This window comes from Scardinius erythrophthalmus (genome assembly GCF_964197995.2).
Source record: "Scardinius erythrophthalmus genome assembly, chromosome: 17".
NCBI lineage: Eukaryota > Metazoa > Chordata > Actinopteri > Cypriniformes > Leuciscidae > Scardinius > Scardinius erythrophthalmus.
In genome coordinates, this window is record NC_138237.1 from 33880102 (window position 1) to 33906753 (window position 26652).

Sequence of the window (26652 nt, forward strand, 5' to 3'; positions counted from 1 at the left end):
AAACTTAACACAGAGGTAAGAAGATTGATGTAATAAAACACATGTGCCTGCCAATTATTTCAAATATATATTTTAACAGAGTGTTCATTGTGTTAGGATATCTTGTGCATTATTGTCAGCTACCTGAATGCAATGCTGAATTGATTTGACACATAATGGCCATAACTGGGCCATAATAATAACCAATACTGAGAATTAATTTACATTGATGTAATTGTTTGACATAATTGGAGAACATGTTTTTGTGTTTTTATTTGGTTAGAATGAAAAATATAAGATAAAAGGTAAAAAAAAATGCCCCACTCCAGTTTTAATAAACAAGTCCAGCTAACAATTAATTTCTGACAGTGCTTGTAGGTGATTTCTTTTCCCGCTCCAAGGATTGAGCTTGATTGTACCAGTGTTACTACTATGAATTATTAGACAAAAGCATTTTAGCACAGGTGCACTGTGGGGCGACTGTTAGCAAAAGCATTATTTAAAGTGAATTTATTTACCATCTGTGTTTTGTCGCGCTCTCCATCCTTCACCATTGCCAGAGCAACCGAAGAAATCAGGGAAGAAAAACAAAAATAACAGATATAAATGTTTCAAGTGCTGAAAACACAGCTCAGTTCATGCTGACACTTTGACAACAAATGACGTTGGTTAGCGGAAGTTATTCATTTCAGTTTAGCAATTTTAGCAAAACTATGAATTTTACAATATGAAGAATCCTCTGCAGGACACATCAGTGATAATTTTGGCAGCCATTTTTGATTTAGTCTTAAGCCCGGGACACACCAAGCCGAGGGTCGGCCATCGGGCAGTTTTTGTGCGTCAGACGACTAAGTTTTCTCAGTGTGTTTCACACGGTTCCGCACAGTCGGCTGAAATTGGTCCTTGGCGGCTTTTTTCCGGCCTATTCGACATGTTGAATCGGCGTCGGGCCGTCGGTGAGAGAGAGAACTCTGATTGGCTGTTCAGCTTAGTGAACGAGTCAGAGCACGAGAATAATAGCAAAACAGCGAGCAAAGAAGTCAAAACGGTACAGATAGAAGGCTGTTCTAATGTTACGTCATCTTACCTGAGTGTTCCTTGGCGAATATTTCAATATCAACATGAGAGGAGTGGAATAAAGAGAGTGTTTAGCAGGATTGATATTCAAAACGGTAAGCATGCACTGCTTTGTTTATGGTTTGTGTATCTGCAGCGTCGGTTTCCCTTTTTGAATGACAAATATAGATGAATATATCTGCAGAAATAGACAGTTGTCTCATTTACACGCAAGCGCAGAACGCGCATTCTAGTTGACAGTCGGCTGTAGTTCTCTCAGTGTGTTCAAGTGCAGCTCTTTTCCCCCGACAAAGGCGACGCGAGGCGACAACACAGTCGGTTTTCATCTGCGCTAGTTCTTTGGCGTCGGTTTGGTGTGTCCCAGGCTTTAGTCTTCATCTTCAGACGAAAATGGTCTTAGTCACACTTTAGTCATTTCGTCTTTCATAGTTTTAGTCTAGTTTTTTTTTTTTTTTTTTTTTTTACGAAAAGTCATTGCATTTTTTGTGAACTTTTAGTTAGGCTATTACTTTTTGTCAAACTGCCGTTACCGATATTAATTTTGGTAGCTATTTTTAAAAAATGTCATTATAATTTTTCTCTCAAGGCCTATTCAATTAAGCTTATGAGAAATTATAATCAAGGTAACAGGCTGTATTGACATTGCACTCTTTAGCATAATTACATTTATACATTTGGCAGACGCTTTTATCCAAAGCGACTTATATTGCATTTCAAGGTACACATTAACATTCTTATCAGTTCTTGCTTTCCCTGGAAAACAAACCCATGACCTTGGCATTGCAAGCGCCAACGCTCTACTGTTTGAGGCCATCATCAGGTGTCTGGAGAGCGTCAACCCCCAATCAGACTACAGCTAGACCTCGACCCCAGCCCACCACCACCCAGCACCATGGAGATTTCGTGATGAATGAGACAGATGAATGAGCCAGAGCCAAATGAAGTGAGGACACCTCTGTCCATCGCCCTGGAGCCAGACTCCCCAGAGAGTCTGACCAGGGGTGTGAGCCAGCGACATCTGTGGCAGGGGGAAACCTGGTGGAATTGGACAAAGAGGCCTGGCTGATAGATTGGGACACTGAGGTACTGCCACCCACTCTGAATCATTTGTTTCTTCATCATCACCACTGGTTCAAGCCCGCATTGAAATTGCATCGTCGACCTTTATGGACTTTGAAATATCATCATTGATCCCATCCAGCTTCCCTCTCTCACCCTCATCGCAGAGCTCAGTCAGTCCTCCAGCTCCACCTCCGCTGGATGCCAGCAGCCCTTCATCGTCCCCTGTGATGCCTTGTGCTGTTGTGAAGCCTCAGGTTGTGTAATCACCAGTTTTGTAGAAGCGAGAGGATCCCTCGGCTCCACCTCAGGCCTCTGATCCCCTCGCGCCGTAGACCTGTCGGCTTCTCCAATCCCTGGGCTCCACCAGAGACCCTCTGCCTTACGGCTCCACCGGGTTCCCTCGTCCCACTGTCTCCACCTTGGTCATTTGTCACTTTGCCAACGCCATGGACTAACAAGCCTTCCGCTGCGCTCTGTCTCTCCACCCCTACGGCTTCAAGCAGGTTCCTCCTTCCCCCTGCCTTGATCACACCGGCTCCGCCTCAGTCCTCGGGCACTCTGGCTTCATCTCAGATGCTCGTCACTGCAACTGCACTTTGGTCTCCAGTGCCAGCGGTGTCACTCAAGTCCATCAGCTCTCCGTCTGCACCAAGGGATCCCCTGACATCGGCTCCATCTCCGTCGGGCGTTCCACGGATGTCATCAGCCACGATGTAAACTTGCAACTCCTCCCTCCTGCGACTCCGCCGTGGGCTGTCAATCCCTGCAGTCCTCTGGGTCTCTACCACCTGCCAACTCCGTCCATCATCACCATCATGGATACTTCCACCATCACCGCCTTCAGGATTTTGTCTGCCTGCTCTTAACATCCCTTCGCCATCTCCTCTAACCATCCCTTTGCCATCTCCTCGCCCTCCACCTAAGCCACCGCCTTCTTCAAGACACGGCGCAATACCCAATGGTATCTTTTTTCTGTACTTTAGGCATGTTTAGCTCAATAAATGTATAAAAACTGTAAGTCATTTATAGATGTGTTTTTGACATTATGCCAGATCTGCCTTAGTCACTGTCTACCATTGTCTGTGATGCTAGCATACTGTAATATTTACCTATATAAGTTTATTCCAAAGATAGTTTCTGTTATTTTAATTAGTTTTTAATCACACTGATGTAATTTAAAAGGTTTTTTTTTTTTTTTCATAAGTTTGGTTTTAGTTAATTATAAAAATGGGAGAGTGATGTCATCACTGGTTTGCGTTTTTGAAGTTTGCGCAGAAAGAACTTAAGAGTTTTCTGTTAAAATGGTGTTGTGTTAGCGGCACCTAAGTTAATAACTAATGATCGTTGCGATGGAAGTGAATCAATCAAACTAACTTTAGCTGGACAATAACTTTATTCTAGAGCTGCTATAAAGCCAAAACACTTTACTTTAATTTCCTATTATCGATGTAAAGCTGCTTTGGAACAATCTACATTGTTAAAAGCGCTATATAAATGAAGATGACTTGACCTGACTCATGATTGACAACTGAGATTGACGTTCTCTGAGCGAAGTAGTCACTGAGGCACCAAAATACTTTTTTGGGGAAATTGGAGCTTTACCTTTATTTTCTACATTTCCATATTTCACATCAACAGATGGGTTGTTCTGCAGTAAACTGTACCTAACTGATTCTGCGGGAGTGTGGGCGGTGCCTTGATACCGAGGGCTCCACTTCACGCTCACTACTGCGCAGACTTGGGTTCTGAATCAGCGCAATATGTCAGTGGTGGCCAATCTTCCATCTTTTTTTACAGTTTATGATTCAGATGCAAATTTTCTAATTGATGTTTTTTTCTTCAGGATTATGGGTGATGTAGTTCTCCATTGTTTTTTTGTTTTTTTTTTAATGCAACTGAAATGACTTTGACTTGTGTACATAGCTTCTACAGAAACACCATCTCTTCAACCTCTGAGTACATGGAAGGTCTGTTCTGAAAGGTTTATAAGTAATCTAATTTGTGGAGAAAATTTATATTTTATTTTTGGAACTCTATCGTGTGCTCTCAGAGAATGGAGTAGATATTGTAGTGAATATTACGCAGGTGCCCTGTAGTTCAGTATTCGGATGGAGCATGTGTTTAAACAGGAGGGTATTTTGTCAGGTAGCCAAGAACACATGCTTTATTGCTGCATGCTCTTTTTCTAGACACATTCTGTGTTACAACTCTAAAGAAATATCTCATCTCAAGGTAACACCTCCACAGGAAACCACACTTTGACAATGTTTGACTTTTTTTTTTTTTTTGTGATTAATTGAGGCAAACCTGATCATCTGTCTACTGAGGTTTACAGAAACTCTGATTGATGGAGTAGATCACACAGAAATTACTCAAAGGATATAGATCAAGGTCGTGCTCAGTACACAGTGTAGGTGTCTCTATTAGAAAAAAAAGCAGTGGTTCAGAAGTCTAAGCAAATGAGAAATATTTCAGATTCTCCACTGTTTCTAGGTCACTAATTCTGACACTGACCATGTGAACTACATTGTACTTAAGGTCAGATGTCCCTGCTTTCATTAAAGCACAGAAAAAAAAGCCCTTGTGAACCTTCTCAAACCATGCAAAATGACATTAGATTCCACTTGTGGAATTATTTATTTCTCCCAACTTTTGTTCCCTAATGTTTTTAGACTTTTGAGCTAATTTCAAACACAAGCTGGAAATGGCTACTTATGACCACATATTGAGTGATTTACAAAAGGATCACAATAATAAATCCACACCTTGTAATATCAGAATTAATGCACAAATATTAAATGCACACTCACCGGACAATATAAAATAATATCATTAATGATTGTATTATTTAACTTTCATGAAATAATACATAAAATAAACGCTCATTTAATTTCAGCAACTGTCTGTGCAACTCATTTGCTACGTACTATTTTTGATGTATTGCCTATGTAAACTAGAGGTTAGGACATTAAAGATCAAAGAGCCTTGTGCTATAAATTAAAATTTTGTGTACATTCCAAAAATAAATCACACTTTTAACATATAGATGGTCTAACAGACATGGACTAAAATCATCAAAACTCAATTTTGAGTATCCATATGCCGTCATTTTATCAGGCATTGTACGCTATTCAAAATGTATTCAACAGGACAACCTGATTATATGCAATTAATTTTGTTGTTTACTGTATAATAAAATGAGAATCAACGCATTTATCAGCCCAGTGCCGTCAAAAAGGTAGATGAAGTATTAAGTAAGTCCTGCAGGCTCACCCTCTACGGCTCTTTTGAAGAAAACCTTGCAGCTGCCACAGGTGAGCACACCATAATGACATCCAGAGGCCTCATCTGAGCACACCAAGCAGATCTTATGGCCGTTTCCACTGGGCTTGACTGATCTGGACGGATTGGAACTGCTCACTTCAGGCCTGGCCAAAGAGAAAAAAAAGAATACAAAATAAATAAATAGTTTAAAGGTGCAATGTGTGATATTTCTGAGGATCTATTGACAGAAATGCAATATAAGATCCATAACTATGCTTTCAGTGGTGTATAAAGACCTTACTTACTGAACCTTTAAGTTTTTATTACCTTAGATATAGTCATTTATATCTACATAACCGCGGCCACCCCCTTCTATGAAGGTCGACATATTGTGACGTCATGTTTCTACCGTAACCGACAGCGAACAAACAGCGCTACAGAGCGCGTTTCGTCACTAACTTGAATGAGAAGCAGCAGAAAAAGACGAAGCAGAAAACTCAGGTTGTCCCTGACTCTGCAAACGTGGAGAAAAACATGCTGTCTGAACGACGCCTCGGACATAGTAACGTTAGCTATTTCCCCTTACCTAAGTTAGCTGCTTTGATGCTCTAATCTTATACTAACTACCATGGAAACAAGCTATGGTAAAGTCAGTGAATAAAAGACTAACACAATGATAAACAAGTAAAAATAACAATCGCAATAACATGTGATTTTACTGAATAATTAAGTAAATATAATTTAATATAAAATATAATATAGAGAAACCTCATTGCTTGACTTGCTACTCTCTGCTGACTCAGACGACGACATCTTCCGATCCTACGTCGGCCACCGTAGCTTCTCATTCGAGTTTGCAATTTGAAGGAAAGGCCGCAGTTATTGACCAGTTGCAATTCGCAAATCTCACCACTAGATGCCGCTAAAAATCACACACTGCACCTTTAAGGCATTTCAAATGAAATTCAATAGCTCTTCTAATACAATCAACAAAATACCCATATTTCACATTGGACATTAAGTGGCCACCTAACAAAGTATTTAATATTGAGTTTAATGTAGCCTGCTATTACCAAGTCACAAATGAATTTGCAACAAAAGAAACAAGAAATTCGATTGTACGGAGCGTACACATAAAAAACGCAAGTTTACTAAGAAAGTGCAGCACAAGCTCAAAACAGATTTAATTTCAGGCCGATCTCAATCACGGTTACTACACAGAGCTGGGAGATCTAGTGAGAAGCATTCAAACTCAGTGCAGAATTCTCTGTTATAAACCATAGATAGATATCAAAATAAACAGCGCTGACGTGGGAATCGGGAGAAACGTGTAATGAGCGAAACAAACAAGTTGTGGAATGCTTTTCAGTCCACAAATAATCGACGTTCACAATGGATTTAATGTAGTAACATTAACTGTAACCATGGTATTGTGGCAGAAATATTATTTTCAAGGTTTGTGCAACCTTCAGAGACTTCAAATTCAAATATTATCCAATTTCTAAATATTATCCAATTTAGGCTAAAATGTTATTTTAATGTGATGACCAAAAAATTATTTGTTCATTCTTCAAAGATTGCTCCCATAATTAAAGGTTTCAAGATGTAGGAAAACAAACACTTTTATTTAAAAAAAAAAACTAGGAGGAGCAATTATTGGCTCATTAGCCAGAATAAAAAAAAATTTTCACAACATCAAATCATCGAGAAATATTTTACTGTAAAATTTGGCACTTTTTTGTACTAAAGTATGAAGTAGAAAAAACTTTTCTTTAAATGGCAACTGAATTACACAAAGCAAGAGCTCTCCTTTTATAATGACTGAAGCTGTCGGTCAGTTCAGTATGATACTATAGAAAAACAATGGTTAGGCTAATTAGGTTTTTGCACATTTCTGTTGTTAATACTGTAAAAGTTAATTTTATCTGCATCTCAACTCAAGCTCAGTGTTTTGTGTTAAATGTGCATTTCCAAGACAAACATGTAATATTATTAGTAACTGCACTTATTAAATTCAATTACTTTTATTATAATTTTAAAGGTGCTGGTGCCACCATCTGTAGAAACCAACTTGCACCCTCTCAAATGTTAGTCTGAAGCCCTGGGCATGTTGTATCCTAGCTAAGAAGGGCATGCTTGAACTGGAGGGAACATGAACCTGATAACATGTAAAACCCTTAAGTGACAAAAGAAGGTAAATTTAAAATCAGTGATATCATAATCTTCAATTTAATTCAAATAATGGTGTAGCAGTCTTAGTCAAACGTGGTACAAAAAAAATAATAAAAAAATAATGATATAGACATTGTGGACAAATCCAAATCTAGAAACACAGATATAAGGAATTTTAGTAACTCCATCAAACAAAACATATCTTGAAAAGATTATATGGCTTTGGCAAATCCAGCAACTATTTGTGGATTTGTTCTCCTAACTTTTGTGTTCTGACAGCATAAGGGGCTGTTCACCCAGAGCCCTGTGTACCCTGACTTGACCAGCTCATGCCATTTTAAGTCTGGAACACCTAGACAACTTTTAGCCAAATTTCTACCCGGATTTACAGTCTGGATAAGTCGACGTTAGTTGCCAAAAGTCAGAAGATTTCACTGGAAGAAAAAAAAATAGCTTCAAACTTTGATTCCAGGACATCAGATATTTTTGATATTTTGAGCCAATTTTAGAAAATATTTGTTGTTTTCATTTGTCATGCATCTCCTAGCAACGATGCGCGTTTGTCCCATGATGTGAGCTAATATGTTGTAACGGAAGTTTGCATTCTCTGAGCTGTTTTTATATATATATATATATATATATATATATATATATATATATATATATATATATATATATATATATATATATATATATATATATATATAGGCCTATACATATATTGATAATCTATTCTCTCAATAAATTGATGTTGTTTTTGAGTTCTAAGCGAAAAAGGCAATAAAAAAAATAAAAAAATTAATACATACATAATATATATATATATATATATATATGTATATATATATAATATATATAATGTATGTATGTATTTTTTTATACCTGTATATATATATTGAAATAGGGTTTTTAGATTTCATCGGGGCCCTAAAATAATAATTGTGTTAACATTTTGATAAATTGTTCCTAAATTATAGAAATGTTATGATTTCATGATTATTGATTACTGAAATTTAATTTAAACATTAAAACACAAACCAGTAAAATTAAAATAAAACTGATTTCATAGGGCCCCTGTTAAGTGTGTGATGCCCAGTGTTTTCCTCTGTAACCATTTACAAAGTCGGCAAGTGTATGATGCCTTGTGTTTTCAGATCTGTTCTATTCCAGCGTTCAACATGACCCATCTGAGGGTTAACACCATTAATTATCTGGCAGGAGATGCTCAGGACAGCTAATAATCATTGGTGGAACAGTGCCACTGATCATCAACAACTGTTAGAGCAATTTCACTCTCCCGATAGAGCTTCATTTGTGCTGGTTTACCGCTTTGATGATCTGCTTTTTGGTATTACAAATCCCTGACACCTTCTCAAGTAACCAGAACTGTCTGGCAGGTTGGCCAACCTAATATGGCAAGCGGCCATATTTAGCTCCCATCTGCATGAACACATTAAGCTGTATGTCAGCTGAGTGACAGGCTATTCAGAGCAGAGAAATACATTGTTGTATAGTAATAACTTCACACCCATTTAAAAACGACACCAATAAGGGTTTCAGGTTTCAGAATAATGTAATACCATGCCCCATGTTTAGCTCACAAGAACGCTTGTATTCTCAAGCCCAACAAGTCTGACCTTAAGTTAGGTCTGCGGTTAGACTAGAGGGGTCACTAGAAAGATGATACCGCTCATAAACCAGTGAGGCAACTCTTTCATGGCAGCTAAAATCACTCACGCTATACTGCAACTCAGTTCAACTGACAAGTAGAATGAGAAATCATTTCCTTTAGACGTTTTTCTCCCTTCGAGTTACAAATGCTTATCAATCAGGCGACTGTGCCAAATGATTTTTTGATGAGAGTCAAAGATTTTGGATCTTTTGGAAGCATCTATTTCCATAAACCAGCAGTCTTCAATTAGAGTTACAAGAGGTCCAGGCGCAGCACTTATTTCCCAGCAAACATGTGTATGGCTACGATGTGCATTTCACAAGAATTTATTAAATGTTTCCAAATTGGCAGCAATAGTAAGAAAAATATTACACCCTAAAAAAGTCATACAATAAATCTTAAAGGCCCAAGATTTTTAAATTAAAATATCACTAGATCAGTGTTACATATTTTGTTGACTTGTGTACTTATATTATCCCAAATCTTTCCAACAGTGTTTAAATCCAGAGAAATCAGCTATTGTGTAACGCCGGTGTCATTGCATCGCCTGTCAATGTCATATCCGTGCTACGCCGGTTTTACTTCTGTAGAAACCATGGAAAGTCGCTAGTTCGTTTTATTAGACAGGTGAGCAACTGTTTGGACTTGTATTGACAATAATAGTTAATGTGTGTTAAGTATGTTATAAAAGCTATGTTAAATAGCTCAACACGGTTAGTCTGTGAATGTCTTGTTTTCTTGATTTACCATGTGTTTGTACCATGCCTCAGAGACAGCACTATTTTGTCAAGTGGCTAAAACAGCATAATCAGAAAGATCTAGTTTCAAGTGTCAAGTTTATTTGTCATATGCACAAGATGTCAGTGACGGTTTGAACATTGAAATGCTTGTTGTGAGGCTCAGGCATTCTACAGCAGTAAATACAAATACAGATACAAACAAAAAGAGTAAAGGTGCAGTATGTGATTTTTCAAAATCATTGTTGAACACTGTTGATATTTGAAATCAACCCAAACAAACACCCATCTCCCTTCATGGCACATATATATATATATATATTTTTTTTTTTTTTTTCATTTGAGTAAGACGTGATTACATTTGTGCAACCGCATTCGCGGTTCTGGTTCATGTTTAAAGCACTAGAGTATATTAAATATGCCCATAAAAACTTGAAACGCGCATGCTCCGGTCCGTAAATGATCTATATGATCCACGTTTCAAGCGTTGTTAAACTCATTGGGGCGTTACACCTACATGTAGAAACCGCTCATTCGCGCTCTGCGTGTTGTTTGAATTGCCCGCTATAATGCGATTTTTACTGTCTATGGTAATACAGCATTAAAAGAGTTAGATTGGGTTAAAAGAGTTCATTCTCATGAATAAATGCAGAGATTAGCTCAGAACCGGCAGCCAATCACACACTCCGAAAGCATGCTTCTACCTCACGTGACGTTGCTTCGACTTTGCTTTTCAACCAAGAAGAAAAAAAATGCAAAAAATAACCAAATGTGCAGCCTGTACATATCTGTTCACATCTCAAAAAAAGTGACCCATGTGTTTCATGATTTTGTTTTTTATTAACCAGAAAAACAGGTACTAAAAACAAAATGTTCTATTATGAAAACGCCACCACCATAACTACCACTTTATGCACACTACTAATATTATTTGCTCATATTTTAAACAAAGCTATGTCAGCAGTAACATAAAATAATAAACAAGGACTAATTGTAATAAACAAGGACCAACGAATGAATTATTATTAAGGACTGCAGCGCTTACGGTGGACGTTTTGGCACTGATGCAGGACTTTGATCTGATTGTTTTTCAATCAAGTTCCAAATAAAAAGAGAAAAGAATAAAATTATATTCGATTAATTACTTTTCATTCGCAAATTATTTAATTCACTGGATTATAGTAACCAAAACATGGTGTAAGATTACTTAATCAAGATTGAATTTCTTTTCTTTTTTTTTAAGATAAATAAAATTCAGATTTGGGTTAATCCACTCATATGTATTTATATTAATAATATTATAATTTTTTAACAGCAGAATACATTCTGTATAAGGACCAGCTCATCCAATGTGATTAGGGTATCCTGACGACCATAGTTTAGTACTTCATTTATAAACGGCATGCGTTTGTCTGTCATTTTCTACATTGTGCAGTATATTTTTGCTGGATTGCAGGCGGTAATATTGTGCTGAGGCATAATCGAGCCTCTAATACTGAGAGTTACAGTCAAACGCTGCCAAATCCAGCGTGTGCCTGCAGGGTTTGTTGTTTTTTCTGGGATGTCGATTTGAGCTCCATCCAGCAGGTGGTGTGTGACCGTCTCTCTTCTTCTTGATACGTTTCCTTCTACTCTCCGCTTGCACAACAGCCCTTTGAGAATCTGAGACCTTCTCGGCACAGACACACACAGCTCCACATCATGAGAATGTAGTTCACTGACCTCAGCGATTAGTCGCCGCCTACTTGTTTGCAGGCCGAGCAGAAAAAATATATTATCATAACCTAGTACTGAGCTACCTAAACACTTTTAATGTGAACTACTGAAGTGTTTTGGCACCACTGATGGTGAAATAAATGCAAAGTCACTTGTGCCTCCGTAAAGCTCTGAATCATTTTCCAGACTGAAATGCTTCATTGCGTTCTAATAGTAAGGCTCTGAGGGCTGAACGTAGGCCACTTTGTGTCGAATTTAAGAAAATAAACTCCCTTAAAACACTTTCACACTCTCACTAGTTCAGTTCATTTGTAGTAGTGTAAATTATGTATTTATTTAGTAGTTTTCTGTGGTGGAAATGACCAAGATTGAAACGTTTTCAGAGAAAATGCTAATTTCATAGCTAACATTTTATGTATCTGTCAAAAAATGTAAATGAAATAATGTTTTGAACAAAAAAGTACAGCTTGATTAGGAATGATATAGAATAAAATGTTCTGCTATCAATTAATAGTTACCTTGATTTTTGTTTTCTTTCATTTCATATCAAGAAGGCTAATAACTGTTGCCTTTTTAAATATTGTAAAATATGGCAGGAGAAAATAAATATGGTAAATATTGCAACTTACCATTTTCATGTAGAATTCAATAGACTTGATCATGGGATTGTATATCAATATATTGTGATCTAATAACTTTATCAGGGCTTTGATTCCAATTTTAAATGTATTTGTTTCGATACAGATTTGTTTGGATAGTTTTTCTTAAGGAAAACATTCTTTCAAATAATCTCTTAACTAACTACATTACTATAATAATAAAGGTTAAAATGAACAACGGTCCACTCCAAATCCAATTTCTATTTATTTTTAGATATAATAATCAACATTAAAATAAAAACAGTTCCATACAAACATTTAAATTGCACATTTGGGATCTATTAAATCAACTTTTTCATGATGTAGCCATGTCTCAGTCTCAAACTAAGTATTTAATAATCCATGTTGAAAGATATGATGGTACTTATACAATGAAGATTGTACTATATGGTTTATAGCATGGTCATTAAATAAATAAATAAAATGTCACCAAGCAAAATGTTAGCTGATTTAGTCGTAATTATGAACTATTACTATTCGAGTCTATTTGAGTCTTTATAATTCAAGTGTTAGAGTATAATGTGCAACTCTATAATATATGATTATGTACTGATTCAAGGATCATCATTCATGTCTATAACTATTTGAGAATAATCTTATCTTTTGTTTGTGTCCATTAAGAGGATATGATTCTTGTCATGAATATCTGACTGAGGTTAAAGACAAATGCAAACTAGGCCTAGTCACCCAAATGCTAGAGTAACGGGGTTGTATTACATGTGTTTCCCAGTTCGTAAACAAGGCGCTCCCTTCTCCTTCACTATTTATTTTTGGGAGATGTTTCTTGCAGCAAGAGATCCAAAAGATACTCTTCTCCCAGAACCAAGTACACACTAGCAGCGATACAGCCGCGAACACACACTCCTCGGTGACCCGAGACATCCAGAGATCGGGACACATCGTCCCAGGCTAAACATGCACCAAAACTACCAAATGATTATTTGGGAAATTGGATCCGACATGTGGCATGCAGTTGCTGCATTCACAGATTCGCTTCTCCTCTCAAACACAATGCTCTGAAGTATTAGACACAAGTAGGAGGCATGTGTTTAATAAATTATAGTCACATTAGCCTTTTGCCTGAGGCAAAGTGTCTGATCCAAGCAATCTCTTATCCAACCAATTTTGCTAAATCAATACAACTATTACACCCAGAACTTCAATTCCAAAACATCAATTACAATTTGAGAGTCCTTCTGCAGGACCCCTTTATCTTCATTCTCGAAAGCAAGTCCTTGAATATTGCGGGTAAGTGACAAATAAAATGCTAACAATACAAATGAGAAACGGAGGGGCTGTTATCGCCAAGAATGCTCGTCCAACAGGAAAGGCAAGTTTCATAACAGTCATGCTGCTACACAAAATTCCTGATACGTCCCATTAATCACAGCTCCATTGGCTGTAAAGTGCAAAGATGCAGTGCGAGCATTTCGCATTTGCAAGTGGAAATGTGTGCAAAAGTGGAATATTATTGGGCAGACCAATCAAAACACATGAATTTATCTAGTACGATTAGATTTAAAAGCTCCCTAAATCTGTTGCGTTTTTAAGGCAATGTGTCAACATTTTCATGGTTTGACTCTACAGCCCTGATTTCTGCAAGGTTTGAAAAGTCTTTTTTCCTAAAACTCGCACTGTAAAGATGTGAACCTTGTGGCCCACACTGTAAAAAATACAGCTGAATTACGGTTATTTTAATTAACAGCTGAGTTGGGTCCGGACCACAAAACGAACCAAAAAACATTTAGCCCTAGTCCGCTTAGCGTTCAGATTAGCATTTTTAACACCGAATCTACAGATGCCGAACCTAAAGGAAAAGGGATACGTTCACAACCTGATTGGTCGGCTTTTATGACGTATTGCCTATTTTGAGACGGAACTTACCGAACATCCAAAACAATGCTGTGTTCTAGGATAAACGCGCTCGTTGTATGTGCGTAGCTACGTATGATGGTATTTTGACCAGCTGAGAACTTGTGAACGGCTTATAAAATGTGTGAAGGAGTCAAAACAGCGTCAGGAATCGCTCCGTACACACAAACAAAGATCTACTGCGAGGAGACGCGGTTCTGACGCCTGTACCGAACTGTGATGGGCAACATCGCAACTATGGCGTCCTTTTTAGGGTTTCATCTTCCTGTTTTGGGTTCGTTTACATGTCTTTGGTTCATGTTGCATTCATATTTTATTCAAACTGCTCCTGAGTCGTTTGGGAAACAGACCGAGACCCATCTTTTCAGGGGTCTCGATCCGCTTCTTTGGTGCGCACCAGAGTTCGGATGGCAGTGTTCACACTTATTCAAATGAACCGCTCTAATAGAGCAATCGACCAGAGTCCGTTTTAATCTAACCACACATGCCAAGTGTGAACACCCTAAGAGAGCAAAGTACTGTAGAAAACAATGCATTCTGGGCAATATTCTGCACGGTAAGGAACTGCTTTTAATTTAAAGCCCATTTTCAACACTAATCTACTGTATTTATGCATTACGGTTTTTTACTGTAGTACGCAATGCATTGTGGGCTAGTGCATTTGAAGCAATAGCACAATGATTGCTTCACAATCAATATAGGAGTTTGAATCAGAGTAAGTCTTCACCTCTCCTTGTTCGCGACAGTGATGTGTGTAAAAAATAGAAGAAAACCAATCCAAGCGGAGAGGAGAGAGAAATTTGCAACACATTCTTTTAAAACTGGATCGGTGACTGTTCTGAGCTGAAAAGTGGAAGAACTGAAACTGAAAAAGTGACGGCTGAAACGAACTTGGCACTTATGGCACTTGAAATCCCATAAGAGAGAACTTGAAAACTGACTTAAGCGAGGACTGCATGTTCTTTTAAAACCGCAGAGTGTTTTTTTTTCACATCCAAATCACCCGAACGGTGACTGATGAGCTGGAACTGAACCAGCCGGAATAGCGCTTGAGAGTGCTTATAATTGAGTTATTATAAACGTATTGAACTGAGAGGGAAAAATCCTGAAACCTGAATTCAGTGTCGATTCACTAAAATACATAATTTAATCCCAACTTTCAGGGATTATAACAGTTTTACAGATTGTGTATTTCTTGGTGGCCCACGGAATATTTCAAATTGACCCTCGGAAATTAAAATCATCAAAAATGTTGTACTTGGATTCCACAACGAACCTCACATGTCAGTGACACTAAATAAATTATAAAAAAAATACAAATAAAAAAAAATCCTAAGTTAACCAAAATTAAATTTAAATTGCTGTTTTATATCAATACATACAGTAGAGGTCAAATGATAATGGATATTGCTAATACAACACAAATATATTTTTAAAAAGGTAATTATTGTGATTATTTTGAATGTGTTATGCAATGTTCTTAGTTTTCCTTTACCGTGATGGTGCAGTCCAGAGAGAAGCTACAAGAGTTTAGGGAACACTTTATTTTAAGGTGACGTAGTTACACGTTACTACATATTATAGTAATAACAATAAATTATGCATAATTACAAGTAATTAACCCTAAACCAAAACCTATCCCTAACCGTAACTCTACAGTTAATTAATTTTACTCAGTGTTTATCTGAGTAAGAATAATTATGTCACCTTAAAATAAAGTGTAATCGAGTTTATGTAGAATTAAATGCCAAACATCATTTATTGTGTAACTAAAATACCAATAATAACCAGAAAAATAATAAAAAAAAGTGCATAACACTTGACTTAAATTCACCAGGACACTTATTTTGAAATTTCTATGCTTTACTTCCAGCTGCTCATTCAAAAAGATGGACTTGATTCAAAAGACAACCATCTACAACATATTAAAATGTGAACACCATACAACATTATCATAATTTATCAACCAATCATAAAAGTGTGGTATCCACTGATTGCAAACTGTTCTGAAGCTGCAAGTGTGTAAAATGTGCAACAGTGTGGCATTTTTACTTGGTAACATTTATTTTATTAAATCAGTCTTTTAAGTTTAATGATTACATTCAAGACCTGGCTGAATCGCTATCCATCCATCCATTCATCTATCTATCCATCCATCCATCCATCCATCCATTTTTCACATTGCTTGCGTATACCCTGTATATCCTACAGTTCTTCAATGTTTTTGTTTGTTTTCAATGTGCCTGCATTTGTATATTGATTTTTGTGACACAATAATACTGCAGTCTTAAAAAACAAATGCTCCTAAACAAAAACGTAAAGCCCTGGGTACAATGTTCACTGTAATGTAGCCGATGTCACATCCATATCATGTGTGTCCTGGTAGAGGGAAGGGCCTAACATTTGACTTACCCTGAGGAGAAGACATCAGCTCTTTGGCCCTTTGAGTGAAAAGAGTTCTCACGGGTCTCACTGAAAGAGTGTATCGGAGAGACTACAGAGCCCTGCCCTCTCTTCCTCCCTTTACTTTCGCTCCATCTAAACTAACACTATGGCTGGACTTGCAAAGCTTGACCTGAGCCAATCCTGCTACACATGAAAAATAAAAAGGAGGTCACATGGATCATGGGATTATCCAATTTATCCACCCACAGAAAGTCAGAGACACACATGTAGAATTTTCTTTCATCTCTCTTTGCACTCTTATGGTAATTGTTTTTTTTTTTTCTTGGGCAAGGGACCATAGTGCCATAAATGGTGCTTCAGTCAACTTCCAGTAATGTAATGCACTGATTTAACAAATAATACAGTTCTGGACTGGAAATGAAACCACTGTTATGAATATTTGAGGAAATAGTTCATCCACAATAAAAAATGTACTATATATCCTCATGTTGTTTTAATCCTTTATGCTGTAACTTTAAGCAAGGTATATCAGTACATGAATTCCCTGTGAATCGAACCCATGACCTTGTCGTTGCAAGCCACATGCTCTACTGTTTGAGGTAGATATAATACCAATATATCACGCTTCAGTAGTGTAGCTAGCTGAACAAATTCCCAATAATAGCAGCCAATACAGAACTCTCAAGAGAAAATAACTTCTACTTCCGCTCATGTTGATGTTTGCATGTTTTATGTTCATTCTCTTTGGCAAATAAAGCGTGATTAGCCAAACTAAGTTGCGAAAACTCAATATTTTAATTTCTTGGTTTGACTGTTAACTGTTCCTGTCATTGGGCATACTGTACGCAGTCTGTTGTCGGTTCTTCAACCACGCTGGCGAAGGGACTGGATTTCATCTGGTTGAGGTAAGTTTTCTTCAAGTATTATTATTGAAAATAAGCTAAATAAATTGCACACCTAGATTGTAAAGTTATGTTCCAAAAAGAATAAACTCATTCTAAAGCACGTGGTTATATTTTCAAATTGCTAGTTAGCAATCTTCATAGTTCAATCACCTGCTAAAATTTGAAGGGTATGTATAAAAACATACGGTCAGAGTGTCAATCAATACAATAAAATATATATGTGTTAATTTCGTTCATCAATGTTCGTCCTTTTTGATTGTGTCATGCTGTACGGTGCAGAAATCGTGTTCATGATGTTTTTGATCGAATCATTTCAAATTGGTTTCTTGAACATGACAATGAGTTCACTGTACTAAAATGGCCCCCACAGTCACCAGATCTCAACCCAATAGAGCATCTTTGGGATGTGGTGGAACGGGAGCTTCGTGCCCTGGATGTGCATCCCACAAATCTCCATCAACTGCAAGATGCTATCCTATCAATATGGGCCAACATTTCTAAAGAATGCTTTCAGCACCTTGTTGAATCAATGCCACGTAGAATTAAGGCAGTTCTGAAGGCGAAAGGGGGTCAAACACAGTATTAGTATGGTGTTCCTAATAATCCTTTAGATGAGTGTATGTAAGCCATGTTGCCATGATATTGGAATGACTTATTGCGAGAGAAAAAAACCTTTTAGGCGCATAACATCGGTTAATGGAAACAGCGATATTTCGCAATAGTTTTTTTTATCAACATCTAGATAATATCACAAAAGTTTTGTGCAAATCTGTAATGGAAACCTGGCTAGTCAAATGTTACAGATAGCACTGTTCCTGTAATTCTCTCTGGACCTGTGACAAACTCGTATTCAGAGCCTGACTATACAGGGCTAGAGCGTAAACTTGCATCATTGCTCCTTTATATGCAGATAATTTTGCATGTTTCAAAAAGTGCAACTCATGAGATATTAAGTTGGATGAGTGATACCTTTTCGCTGTCTAGGTAAACAGCAAAACAATAAATCAGGGATATTTTAAGAAAATACAAAAGCCACACTGGTGAGTGAATGGCAGAGGAGCTTGCTGAACGGATATCAGCTGAAGTGATTAAAACAAATCCTGTTTTTACAGCCACTACAAAAGGTACACTCAACAGATTATAAAAGGAATGCTTATTTTAAAGAGCATTTTTAATTGATCCTGTAGAGTAGAACTTTGATAGGCTACACCAAAATACTAGCCTGACTACGTCAGACTTCATACTTCCGCTCAATTTCATTTCGCTTCTGTACTCAGTCTGAGACAGCGTCATAGCTTTCCGTTTTCCTCCAGCCTGAAAACAGCCGGGTCAAACAACGAACAGAGGGCGGGCTGAGAGCCGTGACGTAGACGCTGATTGTACCGTGGATGCGTAGATTTACTTCACATAATCTGCAAAAGTCGTTCACAGCCATGTTTACTCCAGTATTTCGCTCGATGGTTTTGTTTTTGCATCATACATGTGTTTACAGTGGAAGTTAGATGCGGCTGAGCATGCGCATAACACACGCCATAACCAAACGTTATGTGATTGGCTTACGGGTAACCAATGATTTTAAACTTCAGACGAGCGCCCCCCCCCCCCCCCCCCGCGAGAGAGAAAACACTTCTCTATTATGCCATTCCAGACTCTCTCTACGAAGCAAAGCGAAGTAGCAGAGTTTGGTATTACCAGGCTACCAAAATACCTTTGTGTATTGAGAAATGTTAAAGTGTTACTCAACAGAGCATATGTCTTGGAAAGAGCTGTTTTTGTTAAGGAGGAGTTACCAGAAATGATCACATCTACTCGTAGTAGGCAGTATTAAAAGGAAAACCAACTTGTAGGTGTTCAAAGTGATTGCATTGCAGTGGGTGTCTACATTGATGATTTTGAGGTTTGCAATCCCCTGTGCACTTAGAAAAATATTCACAAGATCACAGCTGTTTATTGGGTATTTCTAAATTTGCCAGCCAAATTCCAATCTACACCCCAAAAAACTTATTTTACTAAGAATAAGAAGTCATGCAAAAAAATTAAAAAATAAAATATATATATCTATATACCTTTTCTTATTCGATTCACTGTTAAAAGACATGAAAGACCTGGAGCAGCAAGTTGTGTTTGTTGAAGTCTTGAATGCACATCTTAAGAGGAACTGAGTATTGTGTATGTACTGGTAATCTTGGGGCTCACAGTCTTGCTGGTTTTCAATAAACATTTTAAGTTGAGAACCTGTGTAGAATTTGCAAAGTCAGCACAGATGAAATACAGACACGTTTTCAGCTTTGAACTGTTGAACAGCACAACTCCATTACAGATTAACTGAGAAACCACCATGAGCTTCAGAGCAGACTTGATGTAAAAAAAGCATTGAAAAACAAGTCCTTTCCTTACAATGACTCTGAGCAAGCAGACCCCAAGTAATTTCCCAGTCCAGCTTTTCAAACAAAACCATAGGTGGAAATGGGCATGAGAATTGGGCATTGCTACGTTTATTACCTTTAATGATTGGTAACCTTGTACCCAATTCTGAGCCTGCTTGGGAAATTTTTATGTACTTGAGAGACATAGTGGAGTTGTCAGTCAGAAGCTCGACAGCTCCTCAAAGACAGACACATTCCAAAAGATGAAATTGTGACCAAAACACCACTATGTGAAGCGCTATCCTCACGTGATTCACTGCTTTGGGCCATTAAAGGCACACTATGCAGTTTCCGTTTTCTCAAACAGCGACCCCTAGAGTCGCTGTGGAGTACTTGTATTTAACGTCATAAATACCACTCACGCAGAGCCGTCTCTGCACTCTTCCGACCGCGCTTTCTTCCTCGACTCTGCCATGATTCAAGTCTGAAATGCGTGCTAGTGTCTTCCATAGAGGCTGCTTCACATGTTGTTGATGTATGTGACGCCGTGCCGTAAAGCAAGTCATGATTTGTCGCGGCGCCACCTCTAAAACTTGCATTGCTGGTTTTACCATTCACTTGTGAGGTTTTCTAAACATTAATCAACTTGTGTACACTTAAATCTTACTGTTAAAGGGTTAGTTCACCCAAAAATAAAAATTCTGTCATTAATTACTCAACCTCATGTCGTTCCAAACCAACAAGACATTCATTTATCTTCAGAACGCAAAAGATATTTTTGATAAAATCCGAGAGCTTTCTGACTTTTTGGACTTTACCTTTCTTTTAGTGTGTAATGGAGGTATCTGCAAATGCAATCGATCTGCAAAGTTACAAAGCACAAAGTCCATGTCAAAGTTATATGATCTCTGTCTGAAACACCTGCCTGAAACCCCTAATTTGTAGTTCCGACCATTGTTTCCATCACTTGTCTGCCAATATGTAACACTTTTGCGTAACATACAACTAAACTGGCTAGTGTATTTAGAGAGAGATACAAAATAAAAATATACCACTGTTAAATGTCCTTCACAAGGTGTTCTTGTGAAGGTGGTTCGGATCAGCTTGTTCTTTTTGACTGTCATTATAGGACAAAGGCTCAAACTGATACGGCAAAACTGAGGCCATAGTTAGGGTTAAAGGTAAAATGGTGGCATCTTTGTCAAACTAAGTCCCATGCTTCTGGTTGGATATAAATATAATTTGTTCTTTGTTTTTCTGTGTCTTTCAGACCTCCAATGTGCTTGCTCGTAGAAAAGCTACAGCAAAGGTCTACTTTTGTTTATGAGGGAAAAGTCAGGAAACTTCCTGAAGACTAGCCTGGTAAGAAGATGTGTGTTATCAGCATATAGACTCTTACCTGCGATCCTTCACTAGATCCTGTCAGGAGATAACAGTTTTGTCTGTTATCTGAAACTAATCAACTAACTCATCAGCCAAGAGACGGGGGAAAGAGTAGAAACCAGAAGACAAAAAGTGATGGCAAAAATGTATTGAATAGGCCTAATCTTTGTCTGATTTCAGCTGACAGCACAAATTCAACAAGTGTTATACCAAAGCAAAGACAACGGAAAAGTACTGCTTCACAAAACTGTCCAGAAACTGAACATTGAATGTTTGTTGCATGAATGTACCAAATGTAATACACCAAATTCCATGCAACGAGTGTAACTTCCGAGTGTTTTCGAACTTTGAAGACTTGTTTATTGCTGCAGCACTTTATGATTGTTACTCTAACACTTTAAGAACAATTTTGTTACTCGACTTTCAAAAGTAACTTGTAACTTTTGTTACTTTTTTTTGTATTTCATCTTGATTATAGGAGCATCACAGAACATCACATTCAAATTTCTGTACCTCATGCTGACAGAAAATGTGCCATTTTGCAGAATCGTCAATAAACATTTTCTGGAATGATGGTATTGTATTTAAAGTATGGTTTGTAATCCCTGCATTTGCGATTCTTACTGTCAGGGCCATACAAGAATCTGGGTGATACATACATATATATATATATATATATATATATATAAAGGCAACCAGCTGCAAAGCTTTCTTGAATTTACTGAACTTCAGGCCTATATTTGTGCTTACTCATTTCTTAAAGTTAATCTATTAAATTTTCAAAAAACTCATGGCTAGTTAAATGTACTTACTGAGGAAGGTATACTTAAAGGGATAATTTACACAAACATGAAAATTCTGTCATAATTTATTCTCCATCATGTTGTTCCAAACCTGTATGAATTGCTGTCTTCTGCTGAACACAAAAGAAAATATTTTGAAAAATATGGGTAACCAAACATATGATGGGCCCCACTGACTTCCAGAATAGAAAAAAAATATATACTATGGAAGTCAATGTTAGGTTACCAACCTTCAAAATTATGTTCTTTTGTGTTCAGCAGAGGAAAGGAATTCATACGAAGCCAGAATATATATATATATATATATATATATATATATATATATATATATATATATATATATATAGATGATAGATAGATAGATAGATAGATAGATAGATAGATAGATAGATAGATAGATAGATAGATAGATAGATAGATAGATAGATAGATAGATAGATAGATAGATAGATAGATAGATAGATAGATAGATAGATAGATAGATAGATAGATAGATAGATAGATAGATAGATATTGGTGAACTATCCCTTAAACTGAAACCAATAGTTTCAGTGAACTTTTAAAAATGATTTGGTACAACTTTAACCACTGAAGTTGAGTAAACTCAAAAACGCTTTGCAGCTAGTTACTTTATTTAAGTTAACACAACTTTTTATTTATTTTTTATATAGCCTAAGTTTCATATATGTTTCCACTAGATCTCCACACCCCTTGATCGAGAATATAAAAGAATTTAAATGCAGTGGGCATGACAACAATCCCACAGTGTCCCTTTTGTGCATCCAGATTGGGTCTGGAACACTGAAGAATGGGCTTTCTGTTTCCTTCACAGCATTTATGTTCAAGAATATCATTTGGACTCATTACGGAGTACCATCTGACCTTGCATTTGCTAAACTATTTTAGACCTACCATGGATACATCAATCTTTTCAAGCAATGGCTGCATGGTGTCCTTTGTATATGTAATGCGATGTGAAAAAATCTTTGGTCTACATTAAGTGAACAGACATGATCTCATTAAAGTGAATCATGCTGTATCCATCCCCTGTGTTAACCACACATGGTGCACAGAAAGAAAAATAAGCAGTTTCTGCACTGAGAAAAAAAAAAAAAAAAATCTAATTTTCACTCGAAAACTGCTAGTAAATTTCATAAATACAAAGAAACGCAAGCGTTGCATTGAATTAAAAATGGAATTTTGAAGTAGAAAGAGTAAAAAGGGCCTTGTAAAATGTATTAGGATAATCTTTCATGAGTTCGCACTTAAATATAATCAGGTATAGTATAAAATATGCGTATTTGGCGTGCTGTCTGGAGAGAGGGCTCAGCCCGAACCCATTTGTTGTACACACAACTTTGAAAAATCTTTTATTGTGTGTGTGCAAATAAAAACGCAGACAAGATTTAATGTTTCTGACTTGCTAGCTGACTCGCAGGCTCTACCACTCTTTTTTTTTTTTTTTCATTTGTGATAATGAGTGATATTAACTTTAGACAAAAAAAAAAAGAGAGAAAAAACTGGCATACAAGTAGACAACCTTAGGAAAAGCTTTTGACAATTTGACAGTTAATATGGTTTATTTAATCCATGGTGCCATTTCTGAGTGCCATATTTAAATCTTTATCTGAAAAATAAACTTAAAATTGCATTCTTATAAAATAGTGAGGCAAAAATAAGAAGTACATTTCTTTGAAATATATATATTGTTTTTTTTTTGTTTTTTTTTCAATATAGTAGTGAAAAAAAAACTATAACAAAATGTATTTAAAATACATTTATTTCATACTAAATATCACTTGAGACTTATTGAAATATTATAATTCATAATATTATAAAGTATTTAATTATTGCACAATGCATATTAAGCTTAAAATGTGTTTTAATATCACTATTAGTAAGGATAGTATGATCACTCTATAATATCAGTCTTTAAAAGCAAGATACTTAAAGTGTAGGCTACCTAAAGTATTTGCAATGGTTCCATTTTAGCACAATCAAATATTCATAAGTATATTTTTAGTTGAACCTCAGCACTAATTTTTAATAACTAAAGTACATTAAGAACAAAATTAGTTGTTTGAATTTAGCAGACTTTAATTATATCAATTTAGTATAGCAAAAATACAATTGCAGGATATTTATTTTATATACATAAACATGTAAATGTATTAGTAGTATACTTAGCATAAAATAAATGTATTTCAAATACATTTTGGTATATTTATTTTTCACAAGGGCAATGGGTTAAAAACTATGCTTTACACATTTTAAACACAGAATATTTACTGCATTTTTATAGCCAAGCAACATGTTGAATACAGCAGTGGGCTAGTGCTTACGTCATCTTTAGCCTGTCACTGCATTACACCGCTATCACTATAGAAAGTCCACAGTTCCATGTGAGTCATCACTCTTTTAGCACATGTGTAGAATCATGTTAGAAAGATAAAATGAATTACCAGTTAGAGATAAACAAGAGGCAAAGACAACTAAGGCTTCTTTGCAAAATGGCTTCGGCTTCCATTTTAGAGTCTTGACAGACACAAACATCTGCAGTACGACACGAGGCAGGCCAAGGGCAGCGCGACGGGCCAGTCAACAGCTAGTCGTGACGTAATTTTACCTCCCAAACACCTTTCTGAAACCTCAAGGTTATTCAAGTCAAACAGAGCTCCTAAACACGACCGTTTTCTCACATTCCCCAAAAAATGCAAGCTCTGGCATTTTCAAGGACGTTTCTGTGGGTTGTGGTGACACTTCTATCAATCCAGTTTGCGGGGTTAATGCTCAAATGATGCTGCTTTTCAGTCCCACAGGGCAGCAATAAAAGAATTCATGGATTGGGTGCAAAGAAGCCAATTCGATTAACACCTGACACGTCCTCACAGTTAAAGCAGACGGATGGCTAGGGAGTCAGTGGACGCTACCATTTCCTTGTCCGTTTTATGCGATTAGCCTTCATTTAGAACATTACAGCTATAGCGAAGCTAATGGGAACACATTGTTTGTACACATTTGACATTAAAGCAGCCAGGCTCAGACTTCTGTTCGCTTTTATTCCTCCACATTTCGGAGATTTCCGTAGCTGTTGGTTTCTGGCTTGGGAAAATAAAAGAAAGTAAATGCTTTGGTGCTCTTCAGATCCTAGCTTAAGGACAAATCAATGTTCAAAGCTTTCAATCTAGGTTAGGTCAACAAAGGGGGGGGGGGGGGGGGGGGGGCATAAACACTTTTTCAGAGAATAGTCATGTTAGTAAACAATTCAAGGTGAATACTAATCTGAACAGCAAATTGTGAAAAAAAAGAGTCAAATTATTTAGAAAAAGCAAGCACATATTTAGATAATATTCTTGTTTATTGAATATTTCACTATAATGCTAAAACTGAAAGTACAGTTGAAAGTGTGCTATTCCAAACATAATTCAAACATTCCATCTGCTAGTGGTTTAGCAAACAGCCGATGCTAGAGTGTGTTTCCTGCACAACAACATAACTAACCGATTAACCACCGCAGTCACGGCATTGTGGAGAAAGGAACTAGTTAGTCATGACTGTTTCCTAAAACCCTAGTAACACGCTCTCACCACTGTCGTGTGAACCACATTGATTCAACATTACAGGTTTGGTGTTAATTACATCATGTGAAAGCTGAACTTCTGCTAATGAATCATATCAAGCCGCAATTAATGTCCAATCATTAAAGTTCATTCCACGAACAACAGAAAGCAGTTCAGAAAAAAAAAAAATCAGTCAGTGAAAGCAAATAAGATATTTGAAAACAACGAGCATGACGGGAATACCTGAGTTTTCTTGTCTGTAATATAATTATAATTTTATTAAAAAATATTATCATTTTATTAGTGGAGCTTAAAATTTTTTTTTGTCATACGTTATTTTATAGGGTGTAGTAATGCCAAAAACATAATATCTGTCTGGTAACAAAACCTTCAAAGCACAGAGCAGAATATATGCCAACACATTTGTGGAAATAAAATTAAAAGTGCTGTATATACATTTTTTTGACTGTACTAACGCAGAAAAATACCATATGTTTGCAGATATTTGGGAAACATGGCAGGCTCACATACTTGTTTCTCCTAAAAACAATCCTACAGCCAGTTATTCTACTTTGAAATGTGTGTTCCGTGTCGGAATGTCTATTTTTGTTTCAGTCAAATTTATCCCAAAGTATTTCGACCCCCCGGGATTTCAAAGTTGGCAGCAAAAAGCGAATTACAGCCATGAAAGCCTGCAAACAAACTGGGTCAGAGATTGCAGATTCTACAAGACATAAAAAGCAATGGCATCCATCTAAAAAGCTCTATTTATTGGAGCATACGCGGATAAATCAACTCATCAACTTACATTGTAAGTCTCCTCACCTTCTATTGTCAATTGTGCTCATTCCTGTTGCGTGAGCGTCGAGTCTGAGGAGGAGAGGGCTGGAGAAACAACAGTTCCCATTTCAACCGCTAGCTGTCAACATCACAGACTACAACATTAACCATGGCTTAGTTATGCAATGTCATGTACTTTATTCTGTGTTCATGTTCAAGGCCTTTTTGTTTAACTTTTT

At 36.9% G+C, this 26652-nt stretch overlaps 1 protein-coding gene across 1 annotated transcript in view; it reads right to left on the bottom strand.

Annotated features, from left to right (window-relative positions):
• The window catches only part of LOC308705923 (glucocorticoid receptor-like), a 73709-nt gene that overhangs the window by 19589 nt on the left and 27468 nt on the right, over positions 1–26652 (bottom strand). Inside the window, exons 3-4 of the mRNA XM_081391233.1 lie at positions 5392–5546; positions 498–524 (exon numbers count right to left, since the gene is read on the bottom strand). Of these exons, the coding sequence (XP_081247359.1) occupies positions 498–524; positions 5392–5546 (182 nt within the window). The remainder of the gene's footprint in view (positions 1–497; positions 525–5391; positions 5547–26652) is intronic.